Raw genomic sequence first — 23024 nt, 5'->3', positions numbered from 1 at the left:
TATAGCCACTTAGGCTCAGCCTTCTTTTGTCAAGTGTTAGTGTGGTCTATCATATTTCTGGCCTTCTAACAAATTTGTGTTAAAGTGCATTTTTTGTTATAGGTGACATATAATTAGGTCTTCCTTTTTTTTTTTAAGACTTTATTTATTTATTTATTTATTTATTTGAGAGAGAGAGAGAGAGACAGCCAGCAAGAGAGGGAATACAGGCAGGGGGAGTGGGAGAGGAAGAAGCAGGCTCCCAGCAGAGGAGCCTGATGTGGGGCTCGATCCCAGGACTCTGGGATCACGCCCTGAGCCGAAGTCAGATGCTTAGGACTGAGCCACCCAGGTGCCCCTAGGTCTTCCTTTTTTATCCATTTTGAGAATCTGCCTTTTAATTGAGGCTTTTAGACCATTTTCATTTCATGTGATTGTTAATGTAGTTGAATTGAATCTGTGGGCATGTTGTTTGACTTCCATTTGTCCTTTCTGCTGTTTGTTCCCATTCTCTTCTTTTTCTACTTTCTTTTAGATTAATCAAGTAATTTCTATGATTTAGTTTTATTTACGTGTGTGTGTGTGTGTGTGTGTGTGTGTATTTTGCTTACTCACTATAACTCTTTAGTTTTGCTATTTTAGTGATTAGGGTTTAAAGTATATGATTTAAGCATCACAATCCACCTTCAAGTAATGTTTTACCACATCATATGCAGTTTAAGAAAATTATAATAGTTAACTTCCATTTCTTCTCTCCTAGTCAGATCCTTCTGGATCTGTGGGAGTATAGTTTTCATTAAGTTTAGAAAGGTTTTGGTCATTTTTCTTTTTTTTTTTTTAAGATTTTATTCATTTATTTGAGAGAGAGAAAATGCACAAGCAGGGGGAGGGGCAGAAAGAGACGGAGATTTGCCACTAAGTAGGGAGTCCGATATGGGGCTTGATCCCAGGACCCTGAGATCATGACCTGAGCTGAAGGCAGACAGACACCCACCGACTAAGCCACCGAGGTGCCCCAGACATTTTTTGTTCAAATATTTTTTTCTGGTTCCTTTCCTCTGCCTCTTTGAGGAATTGTAGATTAGCCACATGAAGTTTTCTCACAGTTTTCTGAGGTCAATTGCAGTCTTTTATTTTGTGATGTCTAATATGTGTTTATTCCTATCCAGTGTATTTTTCATGTCTGACATAATTTACATCTCTGTAAGTTGTATTTGGTTTTTTAAAAATAGCTTCTATGCCTCTACTTACCTTTTTATGCTTTCTTTTGAGATATAGCTAAGTTGATTACAAACAGTTTGTCCCTTTCCAGTCCTATTCTTATGAATTGTTAGGTGAATCCAGAGTAGTGCTCAGCCTAGAGCTCATTGTTCCCCACCGCTGAGGCAAGACCTACTACTGTATTCATTGTGCTACAGGTTATGAGTTTTCCCAGCATGGCTAATGGGAATCGATACTATCCCTGGTGCTGTGTGAGCACCAGCGGAGCCCTCTGCAGATCTCTAGAGTTCTTTCTTTGTTCTGCTTTCTTCTCGCCGGTGTTTTGACCTCTGATCTCTATCTGCCTTGGTTTCACCGGATTCTCAGTTCCGTCATCTCAACTCAGGGAATCTGGTGGAGTCTATCTCAGTTTTTTCACCTGTGTCATGGTCGGTGGAAATTCTCCCAAGGCAGTGAGTTCGGGTATGTGTTAGGCTAACTTCTTTTGTTTTCAGGGATCATTGTCCTTCATTGACTGAAGTCTTTTGTCTTGAAAATAATTTGAAAATGTATTTTATCTTTTTGTGTTTGGCTTGTTTCAGGTAGGAAGGTAAATCAGTACCTGTTACTCCATCTTGGCCAGAAGCAGATTGCAATGGAACTTTGGCACATGCTGTAGGCTGTCTTGAATGCTCTTCTTCCTCCTTTGCTCACTTGCTTCCTGCTCCTCCTTCATTTCTCAGAATAGTTCTCTCTTCCTCGGGGAATCTTCCCTTCCCAGGGTAGATCACGTTATGTTATGTGATCCTAGAACTCCGTTTCCTTATAGGAACTATCTGAATTTGTAATTGTCGTTTTATTTGTCTTTCCCTTTCACTAGACGTGAAGCTAAATAAGAGCCAGGGATCTTATCTGTTTAATCTGCAGAGCTTAGTATAATATCTTTTTGTTTTTTAAGATTTTTTTATTTGAGAGAGGGAGAGTGCACAAGCTGGGGGAGGGGCAGAGGCAGAGGAGAAGGGAGAAGCAGACTCCCCGCTGAGTAGGAAGCCCAATGCAGGGCTTGATCCCAGGAACCTGAGATCATGACCTGAGCTGAAGGCAGATGCTTAACCGACTGAGCCACCCAGGTGCCCGTATAATATCTTTTATATTGAACTCATTCAATATATATTTGTTTAATGTATGAATGAGTGAATGTGAAAGCACACAGTCCTTTATATGCAAAAAGTACTCATATTTTTTTTCTTTTTTTTTAAGATTTAAGTAATTTATTTCAGAGAGAGCATGAGCGGGGGGAGGGGGGTGAGAGAAGAACAGAGGGGGAGGGAGGGGGCGTGGAAAGAATCTCAAGCAGACTGCGTGCTGAGTGAAGAACCCCATGCGGGGCTCAATCCCAGGACTCTGAGATTATGACCTCAGCCGAAACCTGACTCGGATGTTTAACCAATTGAGCCATCCAGGCGCCCTATATATTCTGTTTCTGTTTTTTCTCTGATGTAGATTCTGTTAATTTATTAAAAATTCGGAATGCGGTTTGTTCATTTGAAAGATTATTAGAACTTAAAAATGATCACTGTGAGCAACTTACAAGAAAAAATAAAGAATTGGAAGATTCGGTTAATGGTCTACAAAAGGAGCTATCACAAACAAAAGAAATTAAATTGCAGTTGGAGCAGCAAAAAGTGGAATGGGAACAAGAACTCTGCAGTTTGAGGTATGACGTCTTGGTTTCAAGGAAGTATTTGAACTTTTATTTTTTTATTATTTTAAATAGGCTCCACACCCAGTGTGGGGCTTGAACTCACAGCCATGAGATCAAGAGTTGCATGCTCTCCCGACTGAGCCAGACAGGCACCCCTTGAGCTATTGACTTTTATACTACAGATATGTAGGAGAAGTTTTGTAGTTGCTAACTTACCTTCTAGGATTTTATAGGGAAGAAAATGTCTTTAGTATTGTGAAGTATGGGATTCTTCTGAATAATACAGCAAGTTCTTAACGGTGAATACTTCTACAAATAATTTAATGTATATTCCAAATCATAATTTTAATGACCATATAGAAGTCCATCATATGGAAACCTCATTATTTAACAAATTGAATTTTGGTCGGTTTTCGTTTTTCTATACTTTAATTAAAGCTGTAAGGAATGTCTCTTATATAAATCTGTTTCTACATTTCTGGTTAACGTACTTGGAATACATTCTTCAATATAGTATTGGTTACTTAAAGTATAAAAATTTTTAAAGAATGTCTTCGATCCTATTTTTAAATTGTTCTCAGGGAAGTTTATATTAATTCGTATGCCCGTGAACAGAGTATAACATGGCCATTTTTCTCAAGACAGAAAAATGTTTAAAAATTTATTCAGTTTTAAACATACGCAGCGATTAAAAAGTAACATGGAAAATGATTACTGCTCAAGTTGCTCAACATCTCTCTTATATGTAGGTAAAATTAATTCAAAAGTCTGTGCTGCAAGCACATATTACTCTTTATTGTTTACTTAATTAATATGGATCCTGTGTTGGTCTAGAAGGGGTTTTCAAATGATTTATAAAGTGGATAATAGGGGTTCCTGGGTGGCTCAGTTGGTTAAGTGTCTACCTTCGGCTCAGTTCATGATCCCAGGGTCCTGGGATCGAGCCCCATGTCCAGATCTCTGCTCGGCGGGGAGCCTGCTTTTCTCTGTCCCTCTGCCTGCCACTCCACCTGCTTGTGCTCTCTCTCTCTGTGTCAAATAAATAAAATCTTTAAAAAAATAAAATGAATAATAATCAACAAGGTCAACTGAGAGTATTGCAGAAGAAGAAACATAAAATGTATGGGGCAACAGATATTAGACTCCCTAGCCTAGTCCTGGATCACAGTAATCTGCAGGGGTATGTTGTGCAAATGACATCAGCAGATGCTGTCTTACACTGCAAATTATTTTTAGAGGTACCTGTGATGTTTTGTGAAGTAGAAATCTACTTCTAGTGAATTTATAAACAGCAATTTCTCTTTTTAATTAGTAACTAAATTATTCTAATGGAAGAGTAATTATGACTATGCGGGAAAAAACGATAATTTTCAATTCTAACTTTCTTGAATAATTTCAAAATTTCTTTCCCTACAATATCTACCAGAGTTATTATTGACTAAAGCTTACTACTAAACTGCATAATGCTTTCTCATTGCTTCTTTTCAACTCTGTGTATCTTTTGGAAGAGATTGAAGTGAGAAATTAAAACCATGAGCCCTAGAAAGGAAAAAATTAAGAACATAGAAATTTCGGGGCGCCTGGGTGGCTCAGTCGTTAAGCGTCTGCCTTCGGCTTAGGGCGTGATCCCAGCATTCAGGGATCAAGCCCCCCATCAGGCTCCTCCACTGGGAGCCTGTTTCTTCCTCTCCCACTCCCCCTGCTTGTGTTCCCTCTCTCGCTGGCTGTCTCTCTCTCTCTCTCTGTCAAATAAATAAATAAATAAATCTTTAAAAAAATAAATGAATTGAGACGGGTAACAGGATTTTACAAAAAATTGGTTTTTTTTATTCGTTATGGTAACATTATTAGAAAACATTAGCTTGGGGCACCTGGGTAGCTCAGTCTAAGATTAAGTGTCTGCCTTCAGCTCAGGTCATGATCTCAGGGTCCTGGGACTGAGCCCCAAGTCAGGCTCTGTGCTCGGTGGGGAGTCTGCTTCTCCCTCTGCCTGCCGTTCCCCCTGCTTGTGCTCATGCTCTCTCTCTCTCTCTCAAATAAATAAATAAATAAATAAAATCTTTTTTAAAAATGGCTTTTTAATGGCTACTTTAACTGGAGTTTTTAAAGTAGTGATCTTCGTTTGAGTATAAAGGAAGCAAGGAAAGATGAAAATGAAAAATGGACATCAGAAGAATCTCTGATTACACCCCGCTTTGAGAAGTTTGACTCCCCGACTTATTGTCCACTACAAGTGAATGACGACAGCCCTTTAAGTGAAATGGACCAGGATGAAGGAAGGGAAAATCTGTAAATTATTTCCCTCTGAAGGAATTCTAGCAGTGATTACTTTTTAAGGAAATAAAACACTGTAGTGTCGGTACAGGCTAAGGCAAGAAATACTCAAGTATATCAGACACACTGCTTGATAGGTTAAGATGAGGACAAGTGACTTTGACAAGGAGCAGTTAGTAGTCACCATGGAAGCTGGACTGTAATGAATAAGTATAAACACTCCTTAGAGAATTTTTACGGGGAAAGGTAACAGAGAAATGGATGATAACTGAAAAAGAATGTGGAATTCATGGGGATTTTCTTTCTTTTTTCATTTTAAGATGGGAGCTTTTAGAGTATGTTTGTATGCTGCTGGAAATGATCCAATAGAGATAGACATGGTTATTTAATTTAATTTTGTTGACATTTCCAAATGTTAGAAAGCTTATTGATTGTATTACATTATCTTTTAAAGATTATAGTAATTGTCCTTAGTACTCCTATTCATGTAGTTTTGGGGCAAGAAGTTGTTTATTCAGAACTGGTTCCACAGTGAAGTATTCTCATATAATCGAATGTGCAGATATTATCATTCATAGATTTAAAAAATATATATAATAGTAAATATGCAAACACTTAGGCCATTCTGAATAGAACTAATCATTCCTTGATGATTTCAGATATTCGGTGCCTTTGACAGTATCATGAATAGCTATGATTTTGTTAGGGACTTTGAAGTATCTGTTTATATTAAGTTAATGTTTGTTTAGATCTGGGGAAAGGGGAAAGCTTTTATTTATTTACAATTGCAAAATAAACTATTAATCTATCATAGATTATTACTTTTGGATAAAGTTCCAAATTACAAAAGCCGTGGTTCCTGTACCAACAGTGTCATTGACACATATTGTGTGCTCAGTAAGTGTGTGTTCGTGAATAAACATTTGAATGAATAAATGAATGCCCATTGATGAACTTCTTTAGAAGAAGCAAATCTTTAGTTTATTGAAAGTAGATTTTAAATATCGCCTAGTATGACGTCTTTTTATTTAAAAAAAATGTGTAAGATTCAGAAATTATTATTTATACTTAGAGGTAGGAATGGAATAATAATAGATTCATTTGCTATCATATTACTTAGAAACACTTAAATATTACTCTCACCACATATTGTAAAACACATGCTTTGAAGGCAGATATCCTGGATTTGAATTCTGGGTCTACTCCTGACCAGCTGTATGGGCTTGGGGAAGTTCCTTATTTCTGTGCCTCCTTTTCTTCCTGTGTAAAATACCTAATATAATTACCTACGTTTATAAGATTGTTGTGAGGCTTAAAATACCTAGAGACGTAGTGAAGTGTTCATAATAATGCATAGTAGCTGCACAGTAAATCCTCAAAACACTACTATCATGATTATTAAGAAAGGGTTTCTTTCATATAAGAATTTAGTTTGAACCCTGCAAATAGGTTTTAGAGCCAGTAAAAGCTTGTTTTTATTGAAAATGCTAACAAAAAAGTGTGGTATATTTCTTTGTATCAAATAATGTAAGTAACATTATGATTTTCCCTTGCTCTTTGTCAATTGGATCTTAATGTTTTGTTAATATTATTAATAATATGTTTAGATAGGATTTAGATATTCTTTGTATTTTAAGTATTTAATGTTTGCCTGAAAAGAATTGGTTTTTTTTTTTTCAGACCTGCAAAGAAAACATCTAAGGAAAAGAAAGAGGTAAAATATATATATATATATAATTTTATTTCATTTATTAATTTTTTAATTTTTACTTTATTGTATTATTTTGATAAATAATATTTATCAGAAATATTATTCCATGGTAAAAAATTACTTTAGGGAAGGTATAGTGACAAAATAGAGGAATTTCTATTTGTTGTGAAAATGTTATTCAGAAACACTAGTTATTGATAAAGGTTGTTTTGAGAAAAATCAGTTCTTTAAAAAAGTACCTATGTTTTTGCTTTTATAAGAAGATGGGTATTTATCATCTCTCTACACTTAGTATATTTTATAAATATTTGGGGGACATTTTGAAATTATTATTTATTTGTAGATCAAAAAGCAAATTAATTTTACGGATGACCTTGATGACTTAACTCCATTATCTGGAACAGCTTCAGAGGATTGCAAGTTGCCTTGCTTTGATTTTAGGAGTTGCATGTTGCTAATTGAACAACTTGGCATGGATTGTAAAGGTAGGACCGTGGTATAAATATAAAGCCTTTATATGTATATTACTGTAGTAATATGTGCACATCTTGTCTAGTGCTGTACCACACAACACTGATCTGTTATAGAGCTACTCATCTCACAAATATGTTTTTCATGAAGACAGAGAACTGCTGAGTACTCTCAGCCAAAGAGCTATAATTTCCACTATACTTTTCGTCATGAAAATGGCACACCGATGTGTTTGTTGACTCTGCTTCTCTTCTATGCCTTCACCCAAGGTCAGGTTACCAGTATTTTTCTCCTAGGATACTGAAATAACCTCAGGACGGTTTTCCCTGTCATTCCACCTCCCAGAATCTTGGTCTACGCAGCAACCATAATCATATATTTTTAAAAATTTATATTTCGTCATGTTACCCCCTTGCTTAAAGCTTAGCTTTTACTTCTCATTGCTCTAGCGTGAAACACCACGGTCCTCAGCTTCATCTTGTACTGTTTCATATCCTTCTTTCCATCTGTGTCTCAGCCACTAGTTTGGATGATTTTTCCTATAATAGAGCTTCCTCCCCACCCCCATAGCTTTAGTTAGGTAACTGCACGTATATGAAGTGTATAATTTGATAGTTTTGACATACGTATACTCCTGTGAAACCATAACCGTGATTCAGGCAGTTAATATATCTATCACCCGTAAGTCTCATGTTTCGTTATATCCCCTTATTACGAAACTACCAAATTGCTTTCTAAAGTAGTTGTACCATTTTCCATTCCCACCAGCAGTGTATGGGAGTTCTAATTTCTCCCTGTATATTCATGAACACTTAATATTGTCAGTTTTTTAAATCTTAGCCATTCTGGTGGGCATGCAGTATATATATCATTACGGTTTTAGTATGCATTGCCCTAATAAGATAATGTTGAGCATATTTTTATGTGCTTATTGGCCATCTGTGTATTTTCTTTGAACTGTCCAAATTCTTTGTCATTTTAAAATTTAGGTTGTTTTCTGATTTGTTGAGTTTTGAGAATTCTTTGTTTATTCCAGATATAGTTTATCACCTATTTTTTGGCAAAGATTTTCTCCCAGCCTGTGACTTTTCATTCTCTCAACAGTGTCCTTTGAAGAGCAGTTTTCTTTTTTGGTGAAGTCCAGTTTATGCATTTGTTCTTTTATGGATTCTTGCCTTCGGTGTTCCTATCTAAGAAATCTTTGCCTAGCACAAGGTCAGAGGATTTCTCTCATGCTTTCTTTTAGAAGTTTTGTAGTTTAAAAGCAAAGCTTCATAGTTTTAGGTCTTAACGTTTAGATCTGTGATCCATTTTGTATTCTTTTTTTTTTTAAAGATTTTATTTATTTACTTGACAGAGAGAGAGGACAAGCAGGGGGAACAGCAGACTGAGGGTGAGGGAGAAGCAGGCTCCCCACTGCATGGAGATCTGGACATGGGACTCGATCCCAGGACCCTGGGATCATGACCTGAGCTGAAGGCAGACGCTTAACTGACTGAGCCACCCAGGCGCCCCCATTTTGTATTCTTTTTTATTTATGATGCAGAGTATGGATCCAGGTTCATTCTTTTTGCGTATGGATATCCAGTTGTCCTAGCACCGTTTGTTGAAAAGGCTGTATTGTCTTTACTTCATGCCATTTGCATCTTCGTCAGGATCAGTTGACCATATATGTGTGGGTTTATTTACGGACTCTCCTCTGTCCCATTGATCTCTTTAGCCTTCATTACACCAATATCATGCTGTTTTAATTACTACCAGTTTATAATAATTTTTGAAATCAGGTGGTTAGGGTTAGTCCTCCAGTTTGTTCTCTCTCAGGGCTCTTTTGCTATTCTAGGTCCTTTGTGTTTCCACATGAATTTCATTTATTTATTTTATCCACATGCATTGTAGAATCCACTTGTCATTTTCTAAGAGAAAAAACTCTGGTGGTCTTCTGAAAATCAGGTTTGGATTATGTTGAATCTACAGATTAATTTTAACAATACTGAATTTTTCAACCCTGAACAGAGTATATCTCTCCATTTATATAAGTCTTCTTAAATTTTCTTGGTAATAGTTTATAGTTTTTTACGTCTAGTTCTTTCTATCTTTTATGATATTACCTGTGATTATTTTTTATTTTTCAATGCAGTTTTAATTTTTAATTAATAATTAAAATTAATTTTTAATTTAAATTTTAAATTTTAAATTTTGATTGTTTATTCCTAATGAATAGAAATACAGTTGATTTTTTATAATGATTCTATATCCTCCAAACTTGATGAGTTCATTTACTAGTTCTAGAAGCTTTTTAAAAAATTCTGTCAGATTTTCTACATAACCAAAAGTTATCAGACTTGTTTTTGACTACTATTTTACTAATTTCTTAAGGTGGAGCCAAAGGTCATCAATATGAGACTTTTCTTCTTTTTTAATACATACATTCAGTGTTATAAATGTTCATATGAGTGCTGCTATAGCAGGATTCCAGAAATTCTAATATGTTATGTGTTCCTTTTCATTCAGTTCAGAATACTTTCTAATTTCTTTTTTCATTACTTCTTTGAGCCAGAGGTTATTTAAGGATTTTATTTATTTGAGAGAGAGAGAGACAGCATGAGCTTGGCGGGGGGAGTGGGGAGAAGACTCCCCTCTGAGCAGGGAGCCCAGTGTGGGGCTTGATCCCAGGACCCTGAGATCATGACCTGAGCTGAAGACAGATGCTTAATCAACTGAGGCACCCAGGCACTCTGACCCAGGGATTATTTAGATATGTATTAATTAGTTTGCAAATTTTCAAGTATTTTCCAGAGCTATTTTTATTCTTGATTTCTAATTTGATTTCTCTGTGGTTACAGAACGCACTTTTATGACTTAGTCCTTTTGACTTACCCCTCTCATTACAATTTATTTTGTGACCCAAAATATAGTCTCTTTTGTTAAATGTTCTATGGAAACTTGAGAAGAATGGTGGTGTTCAAGTCTACATTCTTGCTGATTTTCTGCCTGTTGAAATCTCAGACTATAATTGTGAATTTGCCTGTTTCTCTGCAATTCTGTCGATTTTTGCTTTATGTATTTTGAACCTATTAATAGACGTGTAAACATTTAGGTTTCTTATGCTTCTTTCAGTTGACCCTTTTATCATTATAAAATGACCTTATTTATTGCTGCTAATGTTTTTTGCTTTGCTACCTATTTTGTCTGGTATTAATATAGCCACTTAGGCTCAGCCTTCTTTTGTCAAGTGTTAGTGTGGTCTATCATATTTCTGGCCTTCTAACAAATTTGTGTTAAAGTGCATTTTTTGTTATAGGTGGCATATAATTAGGTCTTCCTTTTTTTTTTTTAAGACTTTATTTATTTATTTATTTATTTATTTGAGAGAGAGAGAGAGAGACAGCCAGCAAGAGAGGGAATACAGGCAGGGGGAGTGGGAGAGGAAGAAGCAGGCTCCCAGCAGAGGAGTCTGATGTGGGGCTCGATCCCAGGACTCCGGGATCACGCCCTGAGCCGAAGGCAGATGCTTAGGACTGAGCCACCCAGGTGCCCCTAGGTCTTCCTTTTTTATCCATTTTGAGAATCTGCCTTTTAATTGAGGCTTTTAGACCATTTTCATTTCATGTGATTGTTAATGTAGTTGAATTGAATCTGTGGGCATGTTGTTTGACTTCCATTTGTCCTTTCTGCTGTTTGTTCCCATTCTCTTCTTTTTCTACTTTCTTTTAGATTAATCAAGTAATTTCTATGATTTAGTTTTATTTACGTGTGTGTGTGTGTGTGTGTATGTATTTTGCTTACTCACTATAACTCTTTAGTTTTGCTATTTTAGTGATTAGGGTTTAAAGTATATGATTTAAGCATCACAATCCACCTTCAAGTAATGTTTTACCACATCATATGCAGTTTAAGAAAATTATAATAGTTAACTTCCATTTCTTCTCTCCTAGTCAGATCCTTCTGGATCTGTGGGAGTATAGTTTTCATTAAGTTTAGAAAGGTTTTGGTCATTTTTCTTTTTTTTTTTTAAGATTTTATTCATTTATTTGAGAGAGAGAAAATGCACAAGCAGGGGGAGGGGCAGAAAGAGACGGAGATTTGCCACTAAGTAGGGAGTCCGATATGGGGCTTGATCCCAGGACCCTGAGATCATGACCTGAGCTGAAGGCAGACAGACACCCACCGACTAAGCCACCGAGGTGCCCCAGACATTTTTTGTTCAAATATTTTTTTCTGGTTCCTTTCCTCTGCCTCTTTGAGGAATTGTAGATTAGCCACATGAAGTTTTCTCACAGTTTTCTGAGGTCAATTGCAGTCTTTTATTTTGTGATGTCTAATATGTGTTTATTCCTATCCAGTGTATTTTTCATGTCTGACATAATTTACATCTCTGTAAGTTGTATTTGGTTTTTTTAAAAATAGCTTCTATGCCTCTACTTACCTTTTTATGCTTTCTTTTGAGATATAGCTAAGTTGATTACAAACAGTTTGACCCTTTCCAGTCCTATTCTTATGAATTGTTAGGTGAATCCAGAGTAGTGCTCAGCCTAGAGCTCATTGTTCCCCACCGCTGAGGCAAGACCTACTACTGTATTCATTGTGCTACAGATTATGAGTTTTCCCAGCATGGCTAATGGGAATCGATACTATCCCTGGTGCTGTGTGAGCACCAGCGGAGCCCTCTGCAGATCTCTAGAGTTCTTTCTTTGTTCTGCTTTCTTCTCGCCGGTGTTTTGACCTCTGATCTCTATCTGCCTTGGTTTCACCGGATTCTCAGTTCCGTCATCTCAACTCAGGGAATCTGGTGGAGTCTATCTCAGTTTTTTCACCTGTGTCATGGTCGGTGGAAATTCTCCCAAGGCAGTGAGTTCGGGTATGTGTTAGGCTAACTTCTTTTGTTTTCAGGGATCATTGTCCTTCATTGACTGAAGTCTTTTGTCTTGAAAATAATTTGAAAATGTATTTTATCTTTTTGTGTTTGGCTTGTTTCAGGTAGGAAGGTAAATCAGTACCTGTTACTCCATCTTGGCCAGAAGCAGATTGCAATGGAACTTTGGCACATGCTGTAGGCTGTCTTGAATGCTCTTCTTCCTCCTTTGCTCACTTGCTTCCTGCTCCTCCTTCATTTCTCAGAATAGTTCTCTCTTCCTCGGGGAATCTTCCCTTCCCAGGGTAGATCACGTTATGTTATGTGATCCTAGAACTCCGTTTCCTTATAGGAACTATCTGAATTTGTAATTGTCGTTTTATTTGTCTTTCCCTTTCACTAGACGTGAAGCTAAATAAGAGCCAGGGATCTTATCTGTTTAATCTGCAGAGCTTAGTATAATATCTTTTTGTTTTTTAAGATTTTTTTATTTGAGAGAGGGAGAGTGCACAAGCTGGGGGAGGGGCAGAGGCAGAGGAGAAGGGAGAAGCAGACTCCCCGCTGAGTAGGAAGCCCAATGCAGGGCTTGATCCCAGGAACCTGAGATCATGACCTGAGCTGAAGGCAGATGCTTAACCGACTGAGCCACCCAGGTGCCCGTATAATATCTTTTATATTGAACTCATTCAATATATATTTGTTTAATGTATGAATGAGTGAATGTGAAAGCACACAGTCCTTTATATGCAAAAAGTACTCATATTTTTTTTCTTTTTTTTTAAGATTTAAGTAATTTATTTCAGAGAGAGCATGAGCGGGGGGAGGGGGGTGAGAGAAGAACAGAGGGGGAGGGAGGGGGCGTGGAAAGAATCTCAAGCAGACTGCGTGCTGAGTGAAGAACCCCATGCGGGGCTCAATCCCAGGACTCTGAGATTATGACCTCAGCCGAAACCTGACTCGGATGTTTAACCAATTGAGCCATCCAGGCGCCCTATATATTCTGTTTCTGTTTTTTCTCTGATGTAGATTCTGTTAATTTATTAAAAATTCGGAATGCGGTTTGTTCATTTGAAAGATTATTAGAACTTAAAAATGATCACTGTGAGCAACTTACAAGAAAAAATAAAGAATTGGAAGATTCGGTTGATGGTCTACAAAAGGAGCTATCACAAACAAAAGAAATTAAATTGCAGTTGGAGCAGCAAAAAGTGGAATGGGAACAAGAACGCTGCAGTTTGAGGTATGACGTCTTGGTTTCAAGGAAGTATTTGAACTTTTATTTTTTTATTATTTTAAATAGGCTCCACACCCAGTGTGGGGCTTGAACTCACAGCCATGAGATCAAGAGTTGCATGCTCTCCCGACTGAGCCAGACAGGCACCCCTTGAGCTATTGACTTTTATACTACAGATATGTAGGAGAAGTTTTGTAGTTGCTAACTTACCTTCTAGGATTTTATAGGGAAGAAAATGTCTTTAGTATTGTGAAGTATGGGATTCTTCTGAATAATACAGCAAGTTCTTAACGGTGAATACTTCTACAAATAATTTAATGTATATTCCAAATCATAATTTTAATGACCATATAGAAGTCCATCATATGGAAACCTCATTATTTAACAAATTGAATTTTGGTCGGTTTTCGTTTTTCTATACTTTAATTAAAGCTGTAAGGAATGTCTCTTATATAAATCTGTTTCTACATTTCTGGTTAACGTACTTGGAATACATTCTTCAATATAGTATTGGTTACTTAAAGTATAAAAATTTTTAAAGAATGTCTTCGATCCTATTTTTAAATTGTTCTCAGGGAAGTTTATATTAATTCGTATGCCCGTGAACAGAGTATAACATGGCCATTTTTCTCAAGACAGAAAAATGTTTAAAAATTTATTCAGTTTTAAACATACGCAGCGATTAAAAAGTAACATGGAAAATGATTACTGCTCAAGTTGCTCAACATCTCTCTTATATGTAGGTAAAATTAATTCAAAAGTCTGTGCTGCAAGCACATATTACTCTTTATTGTTTACTTAATTAATATGGATCCTGTGTTGGTCTAGAAGGGGTTTTCAAATGATTTATAAAGTGGATAATAGGGGTTCCTGGGTGGCTCAGTTGGTTAAGTGTCTACCTTCGGCTCAGTTCATGATCCCAGGGTCCTGGGATCGAGCCCCATGTCCAGATCTCTGCTCGGCGGGGAGCCTGCTTTTCTCTGTCCCTCTGCCTGCCACTCCACCTGCTTGTGCTCTCTCTCTCTGTGTCAAATAAATAAAATCTTTTAAAAAATAAAATGAATAATAATCAACAAGGTCAACTGAGAGTATTGCAGAAGAAGAAACATAAAATGTATGGGGCAACAGATATTAGACTCCCTAGCCTAGTCCTGGATCACAGTAATCTGCAGGGGTATGTTGTGCAAATGACATCAGCAGATGCTGTCTTACACTGCAAATTATTTTTAGAGGTACCTGTGATGTTTTGTGAAGTAGAAATCTACTTCTAGTGAATTTATAAACAGCAATTTCTCTTTTTAATTAGTAACTAAATTATTCTAATGGAAGAGTAATTATGACTATGCGGGAAACGATAATTTTCAATTCTAACTTTCTTGAATAATTTCAAAATTTCTTTCCCTACAATATCTACCAGAGTTATTATTGACTAAAGCTTACTACTAAACTGCATAATGCTTTCTCATTGCTTCTTTTCAACTCTGTGTATCTTTTGGAAGAGATTGAAGTGAGAAATTAAAACCATGAGCCCTAGAAAGGAAAAAATTAAGAACATAGAAATTTCGGGGCGCCTGGGTGGCTCAGTCGTTAAGCGTCTGCCTTCGGCTTAGGGCGTGATCCCAGCATTCAGGGATCAAGCCCCCCATCAGGCTCCTCCACTGGGAGCCTGTTTCTTCCTCTCCCACTCCCCCTGCTTGTGTTCCCTCTCTCGCTGGCTGTCTCTCTCTCTCTCTCTGTCAAATAAATAAATAAATAAATCTTTAAAAAAATAAATGAATTGAGACGGGTAACAGGATTTTACAAAAAATTGGTTTTTTTTATTCGTTATGGTAACATTATTAGAAAACATTAGCTTGGGGCACCTGGGTAGCTCAGTCTAAGATTAAGTGTCTGCCTTCAGCTCAGGTCATGATCTCAGGGTCCTGGGACTGAGCCCCAAGTCAGGCTCTGTGCTCGGTGGGGAGTCTGCTTCTCCCTCTGCCTGCCGTTCCCCCTGCTTGTGCTCATGCTCTCTCCTCTCTCTCTCAAATAAATAAATAAATAAAATCTTTTTTAAAAATGGCTTTTTAATGGCTACTTTAACTGGAGTTTTTAAAGTAGTGATCTTCGTTTGAGTATAAAGGAAGCAAGGAAAGATGAAAATGAAAAATGGACATCAGAAGAATCTCTGATTACACCCCGCTTTGAGAAGTTTGACTCCCCGACTTATTGTCACTACAAGTGAATGACGACAGCCCTTTAAGTGAAATGGACCAGGATGAAGGAAGGGAAAATCTGTAAATTATTTCCCTCTGAAGGAATTCTAGCAGTGATTACTTTTTAAGGAAATAAAACACTGTAGTGTCGGTACAGGCTAAGGCAAGAAATACTCAAGTATATCAGACACACTGCTTGATAGGTTAAGATGAGGACAAGTGACTTTGACAAGGAGCAGTTAGTAGTCACCATGGAAGCTGGACTGTAATGAATAAGTATAAACACTCCTTAGAGAATTTTTACGGGGAAAGGTAACAGAGAAATGGATGATAACTGAAAAAGAATGTGGAATTCATGGGGATTTTCTTTCTTTTTTCATTTTAAGATGGGAGCTTTTAGAGTATGTTTGTATGCTGCTGGAAATGATCCAATAGAGATAGACATGGTTATTTAATTTAATTTTGTTGACATTTCCAAATGTTAGAAAGCTTATTGATTGTATTACATTATCTTTTAAAGATTATAGTAATTGTCCTTAGTACTCCTATTCATGTAGTTTTGGGGCAAGAAGTTGTTTATTCAGAACTGGTTCCACAGTGAAGTATTCTCATATAATCGAATGTGCAGATATTATCATTCATAGATTTAAAAAATATATATAATAGTAAATATGCAAACACTTAGGCCATTCTGAATAGAACTAATCATTCCTTGATGATTTCAGATATTCGGTGCCTTTGACAGTATCATGAATAGCTATGATTTTGTTAGGGACTTTGAAGTATCTGTTTATATTAAGTTAATGTTTGTTTAGATCTGGGGAAAGGGGAAAGCTTTTATTTATTTACAATTGCAAAATAAACTATTAATCTATCATAGATTATTACTTTTGGATAAAGTTCCAAATTACAAAAGCCGTGGTTCCTGTACCAACAGTGTCATTGACACATATTGTGTGCTCAGTAAGGTGTGTGTTCGTGAATAAACATTTGAATGAATAAATGAATGCCTATTGATGAACTTCTTTAGAAGAAGCAAATCTTTAGTTTATTGAAAGTAGATTTTAAATATCGCCTAGTATGACGTCTTTTTATTTAAAAAAAATGTGTAAGATTCAGAAATTATTATTTATACTTAGAGGTAGGAATGGAATAATAATAGATTCATTTGCTATCATATTACTTAGAAACACTTAAATATTACTCTCACCACATATTGTAAAACACATGCTTTGAAGGCAGATATCCTGGATTTGAATTCTGGGTCTACTCCTGACCAGCTGTATGGGCTTGGGGAAGTTCCTTATTTCTGTGCCTCCTTTTCTTCCTGTGTAAAATACCTAATATAATTACCTACGTTTATAAGATTGTTGTGAGGCTTAAAATACCTAGAGACGTAGTGAAGTGTTCATAATAATGCATAGTAGCTGCACAGTAAATCCTCAAAACACTACTATCATGATTATTAAGAAAGGGTTTCTTTCATATAAGAATTTAGTTTGAACCCTGCAAATAGGTTTTAGAGCCAGTAAAAGCTTGTTTTTATTGAAAATGCTAACAAAAAAGTGTGGTATATTTCTTTGTATCAAATAATGTAAGTAACATTATGATTTTCCCTTGCTCTTTGTCAATTTGATCTTAATGTTTTGTTAATATTATTAATAATATGTTTAGATATGATTTAGATATTCTTTGTATTTTAAGTATTTAATGTTTGCCTGAAAAGAATTGGTTTTTTTTTTTCAGACCTGCAAAGAAAACATCTAAGGAAAAGAAAGAGGTAAAATATATATATATATATAATTTTATTTCATTTATTAATTTTTTAATTTTTACTTTATTGTATTATTTTGATAAATAATATTTATCAGAAATATTATTCCATGGTAAAAAATTACTTTAGGGAAGGTATAGTGACAAAATAGAGGAATTTCTATTTGTTGTGAAAATGTTATTCAGAAACACTAGTTATTGATAAAGGTTGTTTTGAGAAAAATCAGTTCTTTAAAAAAGTACCTATGTTTTTGCTTTTATAAGAAGATGGGTATTTATCATCTCTCTACACTTAGTATATTTTATAAATATTTGGGGGACATTTTGAAATTATTATTTATTTGTAGATCAAAAAGCAAATTAATTTTACGGATGACCTTGATGACTTAACTCCATTATCTGGAACAGCTTCAGAGGATTGCAAGTTGCCTTGCTTTGATTTTAGGAGTTGCATGTTGCTAATTGAACAACTTGGCATGGATTGTAAAGGTAGGACCGTGGTATAAATATAAAGCCTTTATATGTATATTACTGTAGTAATATGTGCACATCTTGTCTAGTGCTGTACCACACAACACTGATCTGTTATAGAGCTACTCATCTCACAAATATGTTTTTCATGAAGACAGAGAACTGCTGAGTACTCTCAGCCAAAGAGCTATAATTTCCACTATACTTTTCGTCATGAAAATGGCACACCGATGTGTTTGTTGACTCTGCTTCTCTTCTATGCCTTCACCCAAGGTCAGGTTACCAGTATTTTTCTCCTAGGATACTGAAATAACCTCAGGACGGTTTTCCCTGTCATTCCACCTCCCAGAATCTTGGTCTACACTGCAACCATAATCATATATTTTTAAAAATTTATATTTCGTCATGTTACCCCCTTGCTTAAAGCTTAGCTTTTACTTCTCATTGCTCTAGCGTGAAACACCACGGTCCTCAGCTTCATCTTGTACTGTTTCATATCCTTCTTTCCATCTGTGTCTCAGCCACTAGTTTGGATGATTTTTCCTATAATAGAGCTTCCTCCCCACCCCCATAGCTTTAGTTAGGTAACTGCACGTATATGAAGTGTATAATTTGATAGTTTTGACATATGTATACTCCTGTGAAACCATAACCGTGATTCAGGCAGTTAATATATCTATCACCCGTAAGTCTCATGTTTCGTTATATCCCCTTATTACGAAACTACCAAATTGCTTTGTAAAGTAGTTGCACCATTTTCCATTCCCACCAGCAGTGTATGGGAGTTCTAATTTCTCCCTGTATATTCATGAACACTTAATATTGTCAGTTTTTTAAATCTTAGCCATTCTGGTGGGCATGCAGTATATATATCATTACGGTTTTAGTATGCATTGCCCTAATAAGATAATGTTGAGCATATTTTTATGTGCTTATTTGCCATCTGTGTATTTTCTTTGAACTGTCCAAATTCTTTGTCATTTTAAAATTTAGGTTGTTTTCTGATTTGTTGAGTTTTGAGAATTCTTTGTTTATTCCAGATATAGTTTATCACCTATTTTTTGGCAAAGATTTTCTCCCAGCCTGTGACTTTTCATTCTCTCAACAGTGTCTTTTGAAGAGCAGTTTTCTTTTTTGGTGAAGTCCAGTTTATGCATTTGTTCTTTTATGGATTCTTGCCTTCGGTGTTCCTATCTAAGAAATCTTTGCCTAGCACAAGGTCAGAGGATTTCTCTCATGCTTTCTTTTAGAAGTTTTGTAGTTTAAAAGCAAAGCTTCATAGTTTTAGGTCTTAACGTTTAGATCTGTGATCCATTTTGTATTCTTTTTTTTTTAAAAGATTTTATTTATTTACTTGACAGAGAGAGAGGACAAGCAGGGGGAACAGCAGACTGAGGGTGAGGGAGAAGCAGGCTCCCCACTGCATGGAGATCTGGACATGGGACTCGATCCCAGGACCCTGGGATCATGACCTGAGCTGAAGGCAGACGCTTAACTGACTGAGCCACCCAGGCGCCCCCATTTTGTATTCTTTTTTATTTATGATGCAGAGTATGGATCCAGGTTCATTCTTTTTGCGTATGGATATCCAGTTGTCCTAGCACCGTTTGTTGAAAAGGCTGTATTGTCTTTACTTCATGCCATTTGCATCTTCGTCAGGATCAGTTGACCATATATGTGTGGGTTTATTTACGGACTCTCCTCTGTCCCATTGATCTCTTTAGCCTTCATTACACCAATATCATGCTGTTTTAATTACTACCAGTTTATAATAATTTTTGAAATCAGGTGGTTAGGGTTAGTCCTCCAGTTTGTTCTCTCTCAGGGCTCTTTTGCTATTCTAGGTCCTTTGTGTTTCCACATGAATTTCATTTATTTATTTTATCCACATGCATTGTAGAATCCACTTGTCATTTTCTAAGAGAAAAAACTCTGGTGGTCTTCTGAAAATCAGGTTTGGATTATGTTGAATCTACAGATTAATTTTAACAATACTGAATTTTTCAACCCTGAACAGAGTATATCTCTCCATTTATATAAGTCTTCTTAAATTTTCTTGGTAATAGTTTATAGTTTTTTACGTCTAGTTCTTTCTATCTTTTATGATATTACCTGTGATTATTTTTTATTTTTCAATGCAGTTTTAATTTTTAATTAATAATTAAAATTAATTTTTAATTTAAATTTTAAATTTTAAATTTTGATTGTTTATTCCTAATGAATAGAAATACAGTTGATTTTTTATAATGATTCTATATCCTCCAAACTTGATGAGTTCATTTACTAGTTCTAGAAGCTTTTTAAAAAATTCTGTCAGATTTTCTACATAACCAAAAGTTATCAGACTTGTTTTTGACTACTATTTTACTAATTTCTTAAGGTGGAGCCAAAGGTCATCAATATGAGACTTTTCTTCTTTTTTAATACATACATTCAGTGTTATAAATGTTCATATGAGTGCTGCTATAGCAGGATTCCAGAAATTCTAATATGTTATGTGTTCCTTTTCATTCAGTTCAGAATACTTTCTAATTTCTTTTTTCATTACTTCTTTGAGCCAGAGGTTATTTAAGGATTTTATTTATTTGAGAGAGAGAGAGACAGCATGAGCTTGGCGGGGGGAGTGGGGAGAAGACTCCCCTCTGAGCAGGGAGCCCAGTGTGGGGCTTGATCCCAGGACCCTGAGATCATGACCTGAGCTGAAGACAGATGCTTAATCAACTGAGGCACCCAGGCACTCTGACCCAGGGATTATTTAGATATGTATTAATTAGTTTGCAAATTTTCAAGTATTTTCCAGAGCTATTTTTATTCTTGATTTCTAATTTGATTTCTCTGTGGTTACAGAACGCACTTTTATGACTTAGTCCTTTTGACTTACCCCTCTCATTACAATTTATTTTGTGACCCAAAATATAGTCTCTTTTGTTAAATGTTCTATGGAAACTTGAGAAGAATGGTGGTGTTCAAGTCTACATTCTTGCTGATTTTCTGCCTGTTGAAATCTCAGACTATAATTGTGAATTTGCCTGTTTCTCTGCAATTCTGTCGATTTTTGCTTTATGTATTTTGAACCTATTAATAGACGTGTAAACATTTAGGTTTCTTATGCTTCTTTCAGTTGACCCTTTTATCATTATAAAATGACCTTATTTATTGCTGCTAATGTTTTTTGCTTTGCTACCTATTTTGTCTGGTATTAATATAGCCACTTAGGCTCAGCCTTCTTTTGTCAAGTGTTAGTGTGGTCTATCATATTTCTGGCCTTCTAACAAATTTGTGTTAAAGTGCATTTTTTGTTATAGGTGGCATATAATTAGGTCTTCCTTTTTTTTTTTTTAAGACTTTATTTATTTATTTATTTATTTATTTATTTATTTATTTGAGAGAGAGAGAGAGAGACAGCCAGCAAGAGAGGGAATACAGGCAGGGGGAGTGGGAGAGGAAGAAGCAGGCTCCCAGCAGAGGAGCCTGATGTGGGGCTCGATCCCAGGACTCCGGGATCACGCCCTGAGCCGAAGGCAGATGCTTAGGACTGAGCCACCCAGGTGCCCCTAGGTCTTCCTTTTTTATCCATTTTGAGAATCTGCCTTTTAATTGAGGCTTTTAGACCATTTTCATTTCATGTGATTGTTAATGTAGTTGAATTGAATCTGTGGGCATGTTGTTTGACTTCCATTTGTCCTTTCTGCTGTTTGTTCCCATTCTCTTCTTTTTCTACTTTCTTTTAGATTAATCAAGTAATTTCTATGATTTAGTTTTATTTACGTGTGTGTGTGTGTGTGTGTGTGTGTGTATTTTGCTTACTCACTATAACTCTTTAGTTTTGCTATTTTAGTGATTAGGGTTTAAAGTATATGATTTAAGCATCACAATCCACCTTCAAGTAATGTTTTACCACATCATATGCAGTTTAAGAAAATTATAATAGTTAACTTCCATTTCTTCTCTCCTAGTCAGATCCTTCTGGATCTGTGGGAGTATAGTTTTCATTAAGTTTAGAAAGGTTTTGGTCATTTTTCTTTTTTTTTTTTAAGATTTTATTCATTTATTTGAGAGAGAGAAAATGCACAAGCAGGGGGAGGGGCAGAAAGAGACGGAGATTTGCCACTAAGTAGGGAGTCCGATATGGGGCTTGATCCCAGGACCCTGAGATCATGACCTGAGCTGAAGGCAGACAGACACCCACCGACTAAGCCACCGAGGTGCCCCAGACATTTTTTGTTCAAATATTTTTTTCTGGTTCCTTTCCTCTGCCTCTTTGAGGAATTGTAGATTAGCCACATGAAGTTTTCTCACAGTTTTCTGAGGTCAATTTCAGTCTTTTATTTTGTGATGTCTAATATGTGTTTATTCCTATCCAGTGTATTTTTCATGTCTGACATAATTTACATCTCTGTAAGTTGTATTTGGTTTTTTTAAAAATAGCTTCTATGCCTCTACTTACCTTTTTATGCTTTCTTTTGAGATATAGCTAAGTTGATTACAAACAGTTTGACCCTTTCCAGTCCTATTCTTATGAATTGTTAGGTGAATCCAGAGTAGTGCTCAGCCTAGAGCTCATTGTTCCCCACCGCTGAGGCAAGACCTACTACTGTATTCATTGTGCTACAGATTATGAGTTTTCCCAGCATGGCTAATGGGAATCGATACTATCCCTGGTGCTGTGTGAGCACCAGCGGAGCCCTCTGCAGATCTCTAGAGTTCTTTCTTTGTTCTGCTTTCTTCTCGCCGGTGTTTTGACCTCTGATCTCTATCTGCCTTGGTTTCACCGGATTCTCAGTTCCGTCATCTCAACTCAGGGAATCTGGTGGAGTCTATCTCAGTTTTTTCACCTGTGTCATGGTCGGTGGAAATTCTCCCAAGGCAGTGAGTTCGGGTATGTGTTAGGCTAACTTCTTTTGTTTTCAGGGATCATTGTCCTTCATTGACTGAAGTCTTTTGTCTTGAAAATAATTTGAAAATGTATTTTATCTTTTTGTGTTTGGCTTGTTTCAGGTAGGAAGGTAAATCAGTACCTGTTACTCCATCTTGGCCAGAAGCAGATTGCAATGGAACTTTGGCACATGCTGTAGGCTGTCTTGAATGCTCTTCTTCCTCCTTTGCTCACTTGCTTCCTGCTCCTCCTTCATTTCTCAGAATAGTTCTCTCTTCCTCGG

The 23024-nt window shown here is 36.2% G+C and overlaps 1 protein-coding gene across 1 annotated transcript in view; it reads left to right on the top strand.

Annotated features, from left to right (window-relative positions):
* The window catches only part of LOC125281624 (ankyrin repeat domain-containing protein 26-like), a 564334-nt gene that overhangs the window by 476732 nt on the left and 64578 nt on the right, over positions 1-23024 (top strand). The window contains exons 67-72 of the mRNA XM_057304707.1: positions 2683-2896; positions 6839-6872; positions 7213-7354; positions 13219-13432; positions 17368-17401; positions 17742-17883. Coding sequence (XP_057160690.1) covers positions 2683-2896; positions 6839-6872; positions 7213-7354; positions 13219-13432; positions 17368-17401; positions 17742-17883 — 780 coding nt within the window. The remainder of the gene's footprint in view (positions 1-2682; positions 2897-6838; positions 6873-7212; positions 7355-13218; positions 13433-17367; positions 17402-17741; positions 17884-23024) is intronic.

Source organism: Ursus arctos, unplaced genomic scaffold (genome assembly GCF_023065955.2).
Source record: "Ursus arctos isolate Adak ecotype North America unplaced genomic scaffold, UrsArc2.0 scaffold_30, whole genome shotgun sequence".
NCBI lineage: Eukaryota > Metazoa > Chordata > Mammalia > Carnivora > Ursidae > Ursus > Ursus arctos.
This window is presented reverse-complemented; position numbering and strand designations above follow the sequence as displayed.